Source organism: Polistes fuscatus, unplaced genomic scaffold (genome assembly GCF_010416935.1).
Source record: "Polistes fuscatus isolate 324 unplaced genomic scaffold, CU_Pfus_HIC Scaffold1, whole genome shotgun sequence".
NCBI classification, from domain to species: Eukaryota; Metazoa; Arthropoda; class Insecta; order Hymenoptera; family Vespidae; genus Polistes; species Polistes fuscatus.
This window is the reverse complement of record NW_025112997.1, coordinates 7,484,770-7,501,300: the sequence shown is the minus strand read 5'-3', so window position 1 is coordinate 7,501,300 and position 16,531 is coordinate 7,484,770. Positions and strand designations below refer to the sequence as shown.

Sequence of the window (16,531 nt, the reverse complement as noted above, 5' to 3'; positions counted from 1 at the left end):
GTTTGTGCTTTTTAAGGTAAAAAAAAAAAACCAAGTCCTATTTTTTCCTCTATGGTCCTTCTATTATTTATTTTTATTTACACGAAGTCAACTTGTTAAATAATGGTCACTATTTGTTGGTGACACGGTAATCCGAAAACTGAGGAAATAATTAAGATACATTAATATGTCGTTTTTTTATAAGAACGGTGCAAAGGTGAATGACAATTATATCTAATCTTGCTGAAATGATACGTACTTATCTTTTTTTTATTATTTCATTATAATTGGGCTCTTTTTTATGTAATCTTATTTAATATTAATGAAATTTAATTTAGGTTATGGCAAAAATTTCACATTGCCAATGAGTATATTCGATACTCATGACATTAATAAAAAACAAAGAAACTATTAACTGCCCTAGTTGAAAATTACAATAGATGTTAGAAGAAATACTTGCTGATAACATTCGTTTATCATTTAGTATTCATGGACTTGACGTAAACGGCATAGGTACCAGTACATGAAAGGAAAGAGGTAAGAGAGAGAGAGAGAGAGAGAGAGAGAGAGAGAGAGAGAGAAAAAGTGTTTTGTTTGGCATATATATATATATATATATATATATATATATATATATATATATATTTATTATATCGTGCATGATGCATTACCTGGTAGATCTACATACACATTATACATAGAGAGACAAATGTTGCGTAATACGCGAATTCTAATTGATCATTGATCCAAAATTTTGAATAGATCCAAATTATTTCAAATTATAATAATATATATTTCGTCGATAGAAATGGTTTCCTTTTTTTCTACCTAATTTATTATAAAATATAATGTTTGGTAATAAATCATACAATTATTCTCGTAGAAAAAAAACAAATTGTGTTATATATAAGTTTTTAAAATCATGCATATAAGCCTAATATCTAAAATCATTATAATGAACTTGCTAATCAATAAATTATCATCGATAAGTAAAAAGTTATGATTAATAGTGATTATGATCAAGAAATCATAAGTAATGGAAGCTAAAAGAGGTTAACTGATATACCGAAACGTACTGATAATCGCGCTATCAAAATAATATTTGTGACATGAGACATTTCAAGAAATCTCTTTTATTAGTTTTCGATACTTCCTTCTACCTTGATCGTGGTGAATTACAACAATAAAAATGCACTTAATCATCATTTAATCATTTCCTCGATAATAGTAGCAATTACATAGGATAAATGTATTTTCATATTTTTCTAGAAAAAAAAGATACATTCGAAATAATACATGGATTATGTGAAATATGTTTGACAAATAAATGTTATAATTACACATTGATAATAATGTAATATTATCCTCATGCAAGTGAATTGAGACACAATGTGCATTGATATGTGTTTCTAAAAATGTAAATGAAAATTTTTAAAGCGTACAAAGAATCGTATTTAAGATTCATAGCGAGGATCAGTAAGTCTCATCATTTAATACATATGTGTAAGTGAATAAATGGAATAGATTGAAATTAAAAATAACACAAGATACAATGTATATAAATTGTAAATATGTTTATTGCTTTCTAGATATAATTATTATTTGATAGAAATTTGATTTAGACGTGATCAAGAAAAATGGAAAATATTATACTAATAAGCTGGCTGAACAAGATATTATTGTTATTTTGTATAACAAGCATTTTTTTGTGTTTAATTATTCAACAATGGGTTGAAGTTACACCAATACCTATATATATTTCCCTTTCATGGACTACATTTGTCATGATCATGTCGATATGGCTTAGTTGCATTTTACTTAGATTTACTTTAAAAAGAACTGTGCCAATAAATATAGAATTTATTAAGAAATGGATTTATAAAAGACTACCAAAATATTTAGAGTTGGAATATTTGGGTATGGAAGAAAAAGCAAAGATGTCCAAATTTGAAAGTGCATGTAATAACAAAGTACATGTAAAAACTGTCAATCCAGAAAATACAAATGACTTATACAATGGAGATTCCTTATCAAAAAATAATATTATATATGTAGACAACATTATAAGAGAAATTAATGTTGACTGTATAGATGTTTGGTACAAAAATATAAGTACCGATAAAGCATTTCCTAATGAAGCCCAGACATTATTAAAAATATTATTAATAAAAATATTTCAAAAAGCTAGTTCAATAGATAAAATAAAGCTTGCTAATAAACTGGCCGATGTAGTATTATTGCATTTAAAAGAATATCGCAGGTAATTAGAATTATACCATGAATTTGATTAATTACATCTTATAGGACAATCTTGGTTTTTATCTTTTTTTATTTCAACTTAATAAATATTTTACAGAGCATTGCGTAGAGTTGAAAAGGGTACTTGTACAAATTTAGAAGAAGCGTACAGATGTTTGCATCCTGGTTCCCGAAGTTTGCTAACTTTGGAACATATATTTCATCGTCTAGTTACTGTTTTAACTCAAGAATTTTTGCAGTGGGAATTGACTAGTTCCCTACCTTGTAAATTATTAGTATCTATTTTAGCTAGAAAACTTTTGACAATGATCCAAACGATTAGTTGTCCTAATTGGATGTTTGAAAGTTTATTAAAATTACTACAAAGTACACCAAAAGAAGCAAGCAAACAGTGGACAAAAGATGATGTAAATAATTTATTATTAATACATATATAGATTAAGTGAAACAATTCAAAAAATAATTGCTATTAATTTTAGGACATTGTTTCTATAGGGTTGAGCGATGGTATAACATCCGCAGTGGCTACAGTAATTCCATGTCCATTACTACAACCTGCATTTTCTAATAAGTCGATGACAAGATTAGTGCAAGAAAATCAAAATTCATCATCGTCGATCGATCTTGAAAAGCGGTCTTTAAGTTTGGAAGGTTTAAGAGTACAACATAGGGGTCTTTGGGGAGACATAAACATATCAGAGGTGGACTCAGAGATCGATAATAACAGAATATCACCCATATATGAAGAACCAACAGATTTTGCCACAACTATTGCAAGACTAAGAAATTTGTTACAACAAAAGTCTACTGCAACTACACCATTGTAAGTTATTAATGGATTGTTAATATTAAAATTGTTCATTTTTAATTTATTATTACAGGCGTACAGAAGAAAAATCTTATGTAATATATGAAAGTAATCAATTTATAAACTTATGTATACCGTGGACAGAATTTCATACAACAATCGATGGTTCGCAGCAATTATTATATTGCATTCAATTTGATGATGTCGAACAACGTGGAGTAGATTTGTTTGAGACTACAACTGCCACGGTTAAAAGACAACACTCTGATTTTGTTCAATTACATACTTCTCTAGAAGAGGTAAGATTATGTTGAATTAAATAAATTCAATTTAAAAATTAAAATCTATAAATATAATTTTATTTGTTTCTCCCAGATACCATCAATAGCTAGTATTATGTCAGAATTAGAATTGCCAGAAGGTGGACGCGTTGAAATGGAAACTTATTTACGAAATCTTTGTATACGTTTAGCCAATGAATGTCCAACGCAATTACGTCATTTTTTGCGACCAAATAGTAATGCAGGAAAAAAGGCAGATATAGTTGCACCACGGTTTGATAGAATTTTAGCTAAAACGGTCAGTGGGGTATTTAATACTTTAAAAACAGTTGTGCCTAGATTTGAGTTGGATTCGGAAGAAGAAGTTATACCATTGCCAACATTAATACCCTTATCCGATATACCATGGAGATTTGTAGAAGATATTAAGTCGGCGAGTAGATATATTGTTATTTTATGAAATATACTATGCAAGATATATTACATTATAACTATGCATTATCGTTATAGAAAAATTTAGCATACGAATTACAACAATTGGTGGCCGAAAGGATTTATTATTGTTCTGTGGATACAGCATACGAAGCAGTTGATAGTATGGAAGGCAGTGGAGATTCTGAGTTAATGGCACATTGGTGGGACATAGTTAACACTTCTTACGATGGTAAGAACATTTTATCAATTTGACTTTAACAAAATTTATGTAATATTATATACATTACAGAAGAAACGGAGGAGTTAGATTCTAAATTATCTTTAACTTGTGTTGTTATCGATTTAATTTGCGAGATATTGACTGGTATTGGAAGTAACAATGTGTTACAACAAGAAGCTGTTGTTCGATGGGCTAAATTATTATTTGGAAATATAACTGAACCCCTTATAGAGGTATTTCTTGAGCAGATAAAATACGATTTGACATTTATTATATATATACAGGGTGATAAAAAAAAAGAGGGTCCGATATTTGAAGGACTTATAATACTTATATATATATATATATATATATATTATTTTCAGAAAATGATTATGAAGCTATCAGACAGTTTAAGCAATATGTCCTTTACATATAATTCACAAAGTAACGTCACAACAGAATCTGCTCTACTTACAAAGGATAAAATATTTGAAATATTAAAACAAATAATCCCGTGCGATATGAAACTTATTTTTGGAGAGGAAGATACACTGAAGATTTTCAAGTATTTGCTTACTTCATATGAGATAAGAAAGATTAATTTGGATTTAAATATGCAAATTTTAGATGTTTTGATGTCACAATTACTGATTTCCTGTAGAACAAATCATGATGCATGTTAATTGTTGTGTTTTGTATAACTTGATAAAACAGAAGTTTAAAAAAGTATAAGAAAAAATACACACATATTAAAACATGTATAATTCATGAAAAAAAAATGAAGAACTGTGTACCTGATCACGTATTTGCAATAAGAAATGCCAAGTATTTATTTAGTACTATCTCGCGCAGAATAGCGGATAATAAAGATTATGTGTAATCTGTAAATCAGTATATCTCTGTATCAGTGTTTTATAATATAAATATTTAATGAACCATTTTCGTACAGTATTTTGTAATTGAATTTTTATTACTATCAGAGAGTAATTTTTTATTTTATATATCATATCAGTTGGTATAATGTAATACCATTTAAGATAATATAGTTTTCTATATTATTATTCGTATTTGAATGTTTTTGCATTATTTTAACTTAATCTGAATAATTTGCAAAGTACATCTGTAAGATTGTTGTATTCGCAATATTAATTTAAATACTATAATCAAATAGTCTTTCTATATTATATATATATATATATATATATATATTACGTATAATAACAGAGAACCGTAATGCATATGTACATTGTTATAAATTTAATGCAAAGAAGAAGCACACATTAAAATTTACATAACTTATTAATGCATATGAAGAATAGAGTTAAATATCACAAATTGTTTAATCTTCTTTTGTTGGTTCACCTTGACCTTTTTGTTTTTCTAGTTGTGCTCTAAAATGACAATGCTACGTATTAATCGCTATGCATTTATAAAGAATATAAAGAAAGGCACATTGTAGAGACATACAATCATAGGAAAAAAATAAGGTTATAAGGTGAAAATATTTATTACGTGATATATACCTCAATTGTTGATTAAAGTCGTCTTCAACATCGTCATCGTCCCAATTATCCTCCCATACACTAATATCTTCATTATCTTCATCTTTTGCTGTCCAATCTATCAAATGATTCAGCGAAATAAAGGTTATGTTTCGATATATCTCTATATTCCATAATAAAAATGTAATATATACCTTCTGCTGGGAATTCTTCAAATTCATCATCTTCTTCAAGTAATCCTAAATCTACTTTGGTTTTGTCGTTCTTGCCGTCTGTCATTTTACAAAATCTACTTTGACTTAATATCAACTGGCAAAGACCACGCGTATAAGTTACATGAATCACCTTAGAGTTGCATATACTGCGACTATAAATTTTTTTATGGTGGGGGCTCTCCCTCCATGCCGCAAAGTTTCTCTATCATTTATATATTTATCTCGTGTTTGCGTACGGCAAAGTGTTAGTTGTGTGATTTATTACAAAATTGGTGAATTTGATCGCGATTTGTATAAATGATTTATTCGTAATATAATTTTTTCGTAATTTAGTTAAATATTCTTATTGCATTTTCCACGATTCTGTGAGGTTATCTGATATTGTTAAAGAAACCAAGTTATTTTTTTCATGTGCATACAATATATTATGTGTATGTATATATGTATGTATGTATGTAATTACTTGTTACAACAACTACACAGTTTTCATTTTTCACAAAATATATTATAGTACGATATAAATATATTACGTTAAAAAATAATTTATAAATTTAATAATGTTATCTAGCAAGTAAATCCGTAATATTTTCATGCGCGAAAAAATTCGTATATTAAACATCTATATATCGTAAAAGTAACATATATATCTCTCTAGTTTTATAATACTTTGATTTACTTTGTTTATTAATAAACAAATGTTAAATGCTTTGTACTATTTCAGCATACGTTATATCATCTAATAATGAGCATATAATAAATAATGATACTGAGATTGCAAAAGATAATACTGATAGATATGAGGAATGTTAATATCATTTTTGTTGTTTGCAGCAACAACTTGATGCTATAATGTGTTATCAATAAATATTGTATAAAAATTTATACGAATAATAATAATATAATATATAAAGTCAACTAATTAAAGGATAAAAGAAAAGTAAGTAGTTTTTACTCTAATGTCATAGCATTAATGTTCTATATCTTGAGAAGAATATGGTACGTTATACGATTATGTAAAATGATTTTTAAAACTTTGAGACATTCGCTTTTGATCTACATTGTTAATATTTCACAGACTTGTAGCTTTGGTTTCACTAATTTTCTATTGTAACCCATTAAAATGTACTTCCTTTTAATAGAAGCTTTGAACTTCCGGACTGCAAGATCTTGAAGAAGCTGGTGTATTTATGTCCATGCAAATATTTGCGTTACACGCTGGTTTTTGGGATTCCGATATTTCAACTTTTTGATTAGTAGGGTTTTCATCGTTTCTTATTGCACATATTATATCCGTAAGAGCAACTATATAATTTTTGGCTAATGTAAGAGTTTCTATTTTGGAAAGACGTCTTTCCTTGGTAACATGTGGAATTACTTCGCGTAGAGACTAGTAAAAAAAGCAATAAACATTTTTCAATATAGCATATATCTTTCAAATAATCTTGTACGAGGGAAATTAGTATTTACCTGGAATGCATCATTCAAACTGTGCATTCTCATTCTTTCTCTTTCATTACTTTCTAATCTACGAAGCGTCCTTTCTTTGGATGTAGATGTTCGCGGGGACTTTGATAATCTAAATTTGTCTGATTTTCTTGATGTTCGACGTACTGTACCGCTATCTTGTACTCCTTGTCCGGTCCACTTTGCTTCCCAATTGCTTTCACCCGTTACTTTAGATCTCATTATACGAAGCAACTGCGTTATAAAATATAAATTAATCTATACTCATTTATTATATCATTTAAAATGTATGTTACTTAATCTAAAAATTAAGATCTTAAAGTATCTTATACAACCAATCCGATACTCATTGTTTTTATCCAAAGAGTAAAATTTGACATTATATTTTTACAAGCAAAGATATATTGAATAAAAATAAAATATATATATGCAAGTAGTATATGTATTATAATAAAATTGCTATAAAAATGTAATTTTCTATGATATACTTGAAAGCTTCGTAAAATTAATAAATAATGAGATAATAAGATGAATTATATATAATTGAAAAAAGAAAAGAAAACAAAACAAAATGTGATATAATTAATATTAATATTAATATTTATATTTATTATATGAGAAATTTGTAGAAATAGAATTATTTAAAGTGACGATCTGAAGAGGACTGTCTATTTTTCCGATATTGTAAAGAATCGTACCTTATATTTAATTTAGCGATGTTAAAGAATTTGAATCGCTGTTCGAGTACCGCGTGTACTTGTTGAGCCACGCTGGAAGACTGCCGTCGCGACGTCGGGGTGCGGTCGGCGCCACCTTCCACCCTCCAATATTGCACCACCTACGGCGTGGCTGATTCTTCATCGTTAAATGTCAGAATTTCTTTTCAACTACTACCTATTGATAGATCAAACCAAAATGTAAACTTATTTTTTTTATTTCCGACAAATAATTAGATCGAACGTTGTTTCGATAATTGTACTGTTTAATGTTTGATAATTAAATTGAAGTAAACGATATAAAAGAAATCAAATAAATTAAAGAAATGCAGGAGTTCAATTTTAAATAATAAGTCATTATTTCGTTTATTTTGTATTTCTTCAAATGATTTCAACGTCATTCTTGCAATAAATCTTTTATCGCTAATAGAATAAACAAATGTAAGATTCAAAGAAGAATTGTATTGTTATTTTAATTGAAAGAATAAAAAGACCATGTTTAAAAGGACACCTAGTATATATTATAGCGTTCGAAATGTTTGTATGTATGCGTCGTAAATATGAGTGGCTACAGGTGGGCGTATGACGTAATTCGCCCACGCGGAGTCTTCTATTTGCTTATTACCGCTTTACCACTAACTACACCAGTCAAGAGTGTGTATTAAGAAAAGGGTGCGCGCGTTATATTAGGGATGATTTTATTTTTTTCAAATCAAATCAATTAATATAATATATAATATATATATAAGAAAAAATATTGATATCTAACAATAAGATAAAGAGAAGAAGATGGAGAGTGAGAGAAAGAGGGAGAGAGAGAAAGAAAAAAATAAAATAAGGCATCGTATATAATTTGTTTCTTTCAGATATCAAATCTATAGGATTATTTATTGGCAATAAACTATCAGTAAGCTATAAAAAATATTTTATTTCTTATTCTCCAGTTTTACATTTACCACAACATGTATTAACGCGTTTCTCTAATTCAAACTCTTTATGATTTGGAGTCCATGGACCTAAACTAGCCGCGGAGTAAAAATCCATAGGATATGCTTGATTTCTATCATATTCAGCCATCTCCAGGGCGACCGCACCTTCGTAGGGTGTAAGAAAAGGTTTATGGAAATGAGCGCCCCAATCGATGCTGAGACGTGGACATGCAACCTTAAACATTATAACAAAATAATTTTCTCAAATATCATATTTGAAAAGAAAGAAATCTAGCTAATATGAAGAAGCTGTATTTGAAAAACTTTCCTTAAAGTTTTATTAATATACCTGTATAAAACTATCTACGTTTCTGAATAATTTCATTTTATCTGGGAATATTTCGGAAAGCAAAATAATAATACTTTCTTTTCTTAAAGCTTTCAACCTATTTTGTAAGTGATCCACAATTCTTGGATGTCCCTGCCGACCTAAAGTCCCAAGTATCATTCCAAATATTTGAGCACTCTTTGCTATATTAATCGCCGAGAGTCTTGTTTCACGCATTTCTTTGTGATCATAGAATTCTTCTGTCATTTTTTTTTCATAAGGATCATATCTGAATGCTCGTAAATTTGGATTAGCAATCATAGCAGCTTCGAGGTGAAATCTACCATCTCCTATATAGACTATAGCATCCATGCAATGCGTTTGTGGCGCAGTGCAACCTAAAATCTTTAATAATGATTTATATTAATTTGATATATTATAATAGAGTAAAATAAGAATATGAAAATATAAGAAAAATCACTTCGCCTGGGCTCAATGGTTTACTCTGTGGTATAGTAACTTCGTATCCATTTTTCTTTAGTTCCGTTGCGATAGCTTGTAATGTTCCTACAAACTGTATCGTACTAACGAGTGAAATTTTAGAAGTAATTAATAAAGATGCTTTAATGCTTTCTATACAATGTACAATGTCAATACTTATATTAACAAATACATAGAGAATTTTAATTCCAATAGTTTGATCGATAGGTATTAGACAAGAGTGTCCATAATGAATCATGAAATCTGCATCTAATGCTCGAGCTGTATAATCATCTATGCAACAAGCACCTGTATACAAATGAATATTAAATCAGATAATCAAATTAATAATAGATAATATATTCAACGTTTATTTATAATTATAATTTTTTACCATATGTTACATCACCCATAATAATACATTCTGCATCCGTAAAATTTTCAATAATATCAGCTATAGTTGTCGCATACATTAATAATCCTTCGGGCATTTGTAAAACGACTCTTTTCGCTTTTGTTTCTTTGATTCTCCATATCGATTTGTGTATTTCAAAATTATAATTATTAGGCAAAGCTGCAACGGCTGCATTCAATAATGGATCATTCAAAAGTTCTTGCGGTATCTTATTAACTTTGATTGGAGCTTTAAATACTTTACGAACTGGTTTGGCCTTAATTACGACAGCAGATTCATATTCTGCGATCATGATTAAATGATCTGCTTTTATTTAAATATTATGTCATCATTATATAACTCGTATCATATTATTTCAATTAAATGTTTATTAAATACACTAGTTACTAATATATATACACCTTAATAATTCAACGGCCTACCATTATTCATGTATCCGAAAATATAATTTATAATCAGATAACCTTACCGACATAATAACATTATCTTTCTTTTGTTAAACGTCAGTATTGGCAACTGAATAACCATAACATTTCTAAATTATTGCAATACGTATTTTGAAAAATAACCAAACGACATAAGCAAAGTCTTACCAATGAATTTTGATTGGACGATCCATGTGATTATAATTTAATCGGAATCTCACATAGAAATGAGGCCATTTCTCAAGCCACACACACACACATATTATTATTATTTCTAATCTACCGATCCTTAATGTTATTTTCTTAAGTATTTTAAATATTAATGACAGAGAAACAGATTTTTCAATTGTATTGTTGAATTTTTGATAATGATTAAAAAATTTATGATTGGCCAGAAGAAAAGAGCTTCGTTATTTGCTGCTACTCTTGCTCTCGTTTACGGGATTGGCTCAATCCGATTTCATCCGACTCTGCGTGGTAGCTTCTTGTGTATGCTTGCACTATGTATATATATATATATATATATAAATATATATAAATATATATATATATATATAGATAATATGGATTACGATAGCGGTGTGACGTTGATTTAACTTCTCATTTTGTTATAATAAAATGAAGTTGTAAAAATGTATAAAGGTGTAACTGTTTTGGAGTGATAAGATTCTTGTGTACTCTGTTTTTTTCCTTTTTATTTAACAATGATTTGTAAAAATCAATGAAGCATAAGTCATTTGTAAAATGAAACGCAGCATCATTAAGATGACATCAAATCTGTCACCCTTTGAGTACGCTATTTGACCAAATCTATTGTTATTATAAATTTTACGATTGAAAAGATGTCTGCGAATAAGTTACTTAATGCTCACATTATTTCAAAATACGTTTTCTACGTTTTCCTAATATTTTCTCTATCACATAATTAATTTTATTTGTCATGAGTAACAACTGCATACGTAATTTGGTCAATTTGACAGGCTGAATCAATTGTACTTTATAAGTATAATGTACTTTAGTATTCTTATAAAAAGAATAAAGTAGTTTTAAGTGACTGTTGGAAAGAAATCATAATTGGTGACATGTTTGGAATATCAGTTTTGTGCTGTGTGGAAAGGAATGAGGTTTTTACTGTTGTTTTATCTTAACTATGCAATTTATCTACATACATTTGTAACGTCCTCTAGCTTACATATAATAGTGATTTAACGCTTAAGAATAAAACACTTCCAAAAATGCTGGAAGTAGGTTTGCGCGTCGTGCGTGGTCAAGATTGGAAATGGGAGGACCAAGATGGTGGAGAAGGTCATGCCGGTACAGTGGTAGAAATTGGTAAACCACCATCTGGAAGTTCAGCTTCTAGTCCTAATCCTGCTGATAGAACGCCTGACAAGACTGTTATCGTTCAGTGGGATCATGGTTCTAGAAGTAATTATAGAATTGGATATCAGGGAGCTTACGACTTACTTGTCTTTGACAACGCAGCTATCGGTGTAAAACACTGTAATATTATTTGTGATGGATGTAAAAAGCGTGGCATAATTGGTATGAGATGGAAGTGTACAGAATGCTCTGATTATGATTTATGCACGCAATGCTATATGGCAGATGTACATGATTTAACTCATACTTTTCAAAGATTTCAAACTCCTACTTCTATAGAGTTAGTAGAGTTTATCTATCAAAATTATCATTTTTAACTTGTTCATTTTCTTTTTCTTTTGCATATTTTTCTAAATCTATAGAAATTTATTTCAATATATATGGTATATGTTGGTGCATAGGATACAACTGAGTGCGAGAGAAGGTTGTACAAAGATACCATTGAAAGGTATTTTTATCGGAGCAAAAGTAGTTCGTGGACCAGATTGGGAGTGGGGAAATCAAGATGGAGGTTCAGGTAAACACAAATATATATATCATATATGGTACAATATTATGCGACGTTTCTAGGTCATCATTGTTTAGCATTATATGGTTTCTTTTCTTTTTTCTTTTGAATAGGTAAAAGTGGAAGAGTTATGGATATTCGTGGTTGGGATAATGAAAGCAGTCGTTCGGTCGCTACCGTTACATGGTCCATTGGTAGTACTAATGTCTATCGACTTGGATATAAAGGTTGCGTAGATTTATGTTACATAGAAGAAGCCACTGCTGGCACCTATTATAAAGAACATCTTCCACTACTTGGACAACATATAATCGTATATCCAGACAGTAAACACGATCCTATATTGAACAGAGGCAGTACTCCCAATGTTGTTGTTTCTAGTCTTCGTCAATCAACATTTAACATTGGGGATAAAGTCAAAGTTTTGATTCAGGTAGAAGCTCTTAAAGAAATGCAAGATGGTCATGGTGGATGGAATCCACGCATGGCAGAATACATAGGGAAGGTATTGTAAAATAATAAAATGCATTATTAAATAAGTTAATATCTCTCTCTCTATATATATATATCTAACGTTGTTGTATATGTGTATTTTTTTTTTAGATCGGTACTGTTCATCGGGTAACAGACAAGGGAGATATTCGTGTACAATACGAAGGTTGTAATAACAGATGGACATTTCATCCAAAAGCTTTAACGAAAGTAACAAGCAAAGATATATTCTCTCTTGGAGATATAGTTAAAGTAAAAAATGATTTAATTACGGTGAAACATTATCAACGAGGACACGGAGAATGGATAGACGTAATGAAAACAGTATGTATTAATGAAGTATCTTTTTTTTATATTTAATAAAAACTCTTTACTATTCTTTTTTTTTTTAAACACATATAACTTGTTTTTTTTAGCTAATCTTACTTTTTAAACGTCATATCTTGGGTATATTTCTTAGATAAATTATTTTACAGGCTCTTGGAAAAACTGGAAAAATAATAAAAATATATTCGGATGGAGATCTGCGCGTAGCACTGGATGGTCATACGTGGACATTCAATCCTTTGAGCGTATCATTGATGCCACCTGGATCGCATAGCATACCTGTTATAAATGAAGAAGCAGATAAGAATAGAGATCGATCAGGTATAATGATGTGAAATATGATAGTGATATTATATATATGCAATGAATAATTTTGAATTATCGCATAATAGTCGGTGCAACGGATAATGAAGTAGAGAAATTGTTAAGAGATGCTGCCAGAGGCGAGGCAGGCGTTCAAGCGGTAAGGGAATTTTTGAAAAAATATCCCAGTAGAGTAGATGCTCGAGCTGGTGGTCCTAGCGGGGAGAAAAAAACCTGCTTACAAGTAGCTGCACACCAAGGACAGCACGACCTTTGCATACTTCTTCTCGACGCCGGAGCTTCTTTACGTGCGGTCGACGAAGATGGGGATACTCCATTGCATTATGCTGCTTTTGGGTAAGAAAAGAAGAAGAAAAGAAAATATAAATTAGAGAATAATTAGTCTATCAATAATATTATATTGTTAACTCTTTGACAGCAATCAACCAGAAATAATGGAATTACTTCTGTCGCGAGGTGCGGCTATCAATGCTGTAAATAATGGTAAATGCAGTGCTCTGCACGTTGCTGTAAATAAACAGCACGTTCAATGTGTAAAAATATTGTTACGTTATAATTGCGATGTGAATCTACAAGATTCATACGGGGACACGGCGTTGCACGATGCTATTGGAAAAGACGCGCTTGATATTATCGACGCGCTTTGTGCTTGCGAAAGGATTAACTTTACTCTACGTAATAAGCGTGGTTTTAATGTATTACACCATGCTGCTTTGAAGGGTAATGCACAGTGAGTATGCAGCAGACGGATGGATAACTGATTGTTAATCTTTTTTCATTAAGTTAAGTTTAAATTGTTCGTAACTTGTTTGTTCTAGTGCTACGGAAAGACTGATGACAAGAGCACGGCATTTAGTAGACGTGAAGAAGGAAGATGGTTTTGCGGCATTACACCTTGCAGCATTGAACGGTCATAAAGATGTGGCTGCTACGCTTCTATCTCCAAATGGCGGATGTGCGAAAGTAGATTTACGTAATAATAGAGGACAAACGGCTTTGCATTTGGCTACATCGCAAGCGCATTGGTCCCTGATAGAACTGCTTATAGATTATAACGCAGATATTACTAACACAGATGAAGACGGAGATACGGCATTGCATATTGCTGTTGCCAAAAGTCCGAATCAACCGTCGACTATACCGACGCCAGAATGTAGCAGAGATTCACCTATTATTTACGGGGTACTGTATTGTCTATTATCAAAAGCTTATTTGCTCGTAGATATACGGACAACTGTTAACGCGATACAACTATGAAAAATCGCGGTTTGTGCAGATTTGGCAGACTTTAACAACGCAAAAAGCAAAATCTGAGTTAGCATTGGCTTGTTTTCTGGTAAGCGTGGATAAAACTCGTACACTTTTGGAACATGCGAAGAATTCGAAAAATAAAACTCCTTTGGATCTTCTCAATGAGGACTCGCAAGTCACAGTGCTCACTAAACTTTTAAAATCATACGAATATCAAAGCAATAATGTGCAACTTGAGTAAGTATCATTCTTAAATCTTGATTTTGTTCTTTTGTGAATTCTTTCACTTGCCATGGGTAAAACGATTCGTATTATAATGAACAATATTACAGAATAGGAAATAGTTCATCGTCCAGTTGTGCAGAAGCTACGATACATCATAGAACTTCCACATCGGAATCAGAACTATTGCGTGAAAACGTTGAAATTAATTCTCCCGATTCTGCTAAATGCTGTTGTAGTTGCCCACAGTTTTTAATTAACTCAAAAGAAGAATCTCGTTTCGATCCTAGTGGTAGTGTTCCTAATTTTGTTGCTTGTCCACATTGTAGACACAAGACAAACAAATCAGAAATAATTCAAGGTAATAATATCCTACTATAATATTCATATTAACAAGTTTAAATGATATTGTTTAACATATTTTCTTGGAAACAGATGGTCCAACGGCGATGGCGAATATACCTACGGTTAAAACGGATAAGAAAATAACAGATGTTTCATTGGAATATAAAATAAAAGAAGATAAACGAGATGATGAGAAGGAAAAAGAAAGACACCTCGAACGATTGCGTTATTTGGAAACTAGGGTAGCTGATCTCGAAGAAGCTAATATGTGTAGCATTTGCATGGAACGTCGACGAAATGTTGCCTTTCTATGTGGTCATGGTGCTTGTGAACATTGTGCAGCACCTTTAAAAACATGTCATATGTGTCGTAAAACGATTACTAAAAAAATTAATCTATATTAGAAATTAAATTAATGAGATAATAATTAATGTCAGACTATGCAAAAGGAAAAGAAAAAAAAAATAGTAAAAGTAGATAGACAATTAAATTCCTATTTGGGACTGAAAATTATAAAACAAACTCATTGTCAGTTGAATTTCAAGTGTAAGTTAGATTTGAAGTGTTTCTACCTTTTTCTTTTATTTTTCTTTATTTAATTTTATTAGTTCAATACAAAATAACACTTTTTTAAATAATAGCATTTAAGAGTATTAAGCGAATTATTTTAACAAAAGAGATTAGTAATTAATGTATGCAATTTATTTGAAATATTGCTATACGATAGAATCTTCATTATATGAATGGTGAATGCGTGAAGGTTTACATCGTGTGAACTATCATATGAAAGGTATTCCTACTATAGTACTGTAAATAAACCAAAATATTACTTGTTTTTGTAAGACGAAATTTACAATAATGATTCAGTTCCAAAGTGACGCTTGTTGCTCTATTATATGAAAAATTCTCTCAATTAATTGAAATAACTTATGTGTATATATATATATATGCATAAGAACATCATTCACATTTTTATACCAATTTATTGAAGAAAAAAACGAATGTATTATATTATTAATTAAAATAAAAGAAAGGAAAAAGAGAGTGCGTGTGAGAGAAAGAAAATTGGATTAATTATCCTTTAACGTAGATTTATCTAACATAGATTTTTCTATCATCGAATATATACAGTGCGAATAACATAGGACTTATTGTTAGATAAGTAATTATAATGGTAATATTTTAACTTTTATCATGTTTTTACGGATGTACGGAATTTATATTATGCCTTCAATAAATAC

General features: G+C 30.1%; 4 protein-coding genes, 2 long non-coding RNA genes and 1 pseudogene across 6 annotated transcripts; 3 read left to right on the top strand and 4 right to left on the bottom strand.

Annotated features, from left to right (window-relative positions):
• Positions 1–8: 8 nt before the first annotated feature.
• Positions 9–539, bottom strand: LOC122525940. Its single transcript, XR_006305917.1, has 2 exons — positions 239–539; positions 9–139 (listed from the first exon to the last, which is right to left on the bottom strand). It is a non-coding gene; the product is annotated as an uncharacterized LOC122525940 (long non-coding RNA).
• A 110-nt stretch (positions 540–649) lies between these two features.
• LOC122525911 lies at positions 650–4,904 on the top strand (annotated as a pseudogene).
• A 302-nt stretch (positions 4,905–5,206) lies between these two features.
• Positions 5,207–5,856, bottom strand: LOC122525929 (26S proteasome complex subunit SEM1). The gene is made up of 3 exons (XM_043648975.1): positions 5,661–5,856; positions 5,488–5,584; positions 5,207–5,355 (listed from the first exon to the last, which is right to left on the bottom strand). Exons 1-3 carry the CDS (start codon positions 5,743–5,745, stop codon positions 5,304–5,306), a joined length of 234 nt encoding a protein of 77 aa, XP_043504910.1. The 5' UTR covers positions 5,746–5,856; the 3' UTR covers positions 5,207–5,303.
• Positions 5,857–6,043: 187 nt separating this feature from the next.
• LOC122525948 lies at positions 6,044–6,466 on the top strand. Its single transcript, XR_006305918.1, has 2 exons — positions 6,044–6,315; positions 6,403–6,466. It is a non-coding gene; the product is annotated as an uncharacterized LOC122525948 (long non-coding RNA).
• LOC122525921 (class A basic helix-loop-helix protein 15-like) lies at positions 6,339–7,919 on the bottom strand. The gene is made up of 3 exons (XM_043648964.1): positions 7,844–7,919; positions 7,149–7,379; positions 6,339–7,068 (listed from the first exon to the last, which is right to left on the bottom strand). Exons 2-3 carry the CDS (start codon positions 7,365–7,367, stop codon positions 6,814–6,816), a joined length of 474 nt encoding a protein of 157 aa, XP_043504899.1. The 5' UTR covers positions 7,368–7,379; positions 7,844–7,919; the 3' UTR covers positions 6,339–6,813.
• An 850-nt stretch (positions 7,920–8,769) lies between these two features.
• On the bottom strand, positions 8,770–10,638 carry LOC122525886 (2-(3-amino-3-carboxypropyl)histidine synthase subunit 1). Its single transcript, XM_043648917.1, has 4 exons — positions 9,993–10,638; positions 9,600–9,907; positions 9,140–9,523; positions 8,770–9,025 (listed from the first exon to the last, which is right to left on the bottom strand). The coding sequence occupies exons 1-4, from the start codon at positions 10,303–10,305 to the stop codon at positions 8,795–8,797; spliced, it is 1,236 nt and encodes a 411-aa protein (XP_043504852.1). The 5' UTR covers positions 10,306–10,638; the 3' UTR covers positions 8,770–8,794.
• A 372-nt stretch (positions 10,639–11,010) lies between these two features.
• On the top strand, positions 11,011–16,194 carry LOC122519518 (E3 ubiquitin-protein ligase MIB2). Its single transcript, XM_043639014.1, has 11 exons — positions 11,011–12,101; positions 12,223–12,338; positions 12,443–12,834; positions 12,933–13,145; positions 13,298–13,469; positions 13,541–13,808; positions 13,891–14,202; positions 14,291–14,654; positions 14,749–14,960; positions 15,056–15,306; positions 15,381–16,194. The coding sequence occupies exons 1-11, from the start codon at positions 11,674–11,676 to the stop codon at positions 15,692–15,694; spliced, it is 3,042 nt and encodes a 1,013-aa protein (XP_043494949.1). The 5' UTR covers positions 11,011–11,673; the 3' UTR covers positions 15,695–16,194.
• The last annotated feature ends 337 nt before the right edge of the window (positions 16,195–16,531 follow it).

Bases quoted from the DNA above. Each gene is read 5' to 3' on its own strand.
- LOC122519518 (XM_043639014.1), top strand. From the start codon at position 11,674: ATGCTGGAAGTAGGTTTGCGCGTCGTGCGTGGTCAAGATTGGAAATGG. The intron at 12,835-12,932 runs GTATTGTAAAAT...TTTTTTTTTTAG, and splicing joins TGGCAGAATACATAGGGAAG to ATCGGTACTGTTCATCGGGT. The intron at 14,203-14,290 runs GTGAGTATGCAG...TGTTTGTTCTAG, and splicing joins GCTTTGAAGGGTAATGCACA to TGCTACGGAAAGACTGATGA.
- LOC122525886 (XM_043648917.1), bottom strand. From the start codon at position 10,305: ATGATCGCAGAATATGAATCTGCTGTCGTAATTAAGGCCAAACCAGTT. The intron at 9,908-9,992 runs GTAAAAAATTAT...ATTTGTATACAG, and splicing joins TATGGGTGATGTAACATATG to GTGCTTGTTGCATAGATGAT. The intron at 9,026-9,139 runs GTATATTAATAA...ATAATGTTTAAG, and splicing joins ACGTAGATAGTTTTATACAG to GTTGCATGTCCACGTCTCAG.
- LOC122525921 (XM_043648964.1), bottom strand. From the start codon at position 7,367: ATGAGATCTAAAGTAACGGGTGAAAGCAATTGGGAAGCAAAGTGGACC. The intron at 7,069-7,148 runs GTAAATACTAAT...TTTTTTTACTAG, and splicing joins GTTTGAATGATGCATTCCAG to TCTCTACGCGAAGTAATTCC.
- LOC122525929 (XM_043648975.1), bottom strand. From the start codon at position 5,745: ATGACAGACGGCAAGAACGACAAAACCAAAGTAGATTTAGGATTACTT. The intron at 5,585-5,660 runs GTATATATTACA...ATCATTTGATAG, and splicing joins TGAAGAATTCCCAGCAGAAG to ATTGGACAGCAAAAGATGAA. The intron at 5,356-5,487 runs GTATATATCACG...TTGTCATTTTAG, and splicing joins GACTTTAATCAACAATTGAG to AGCACAACTAGAAAAACAAA.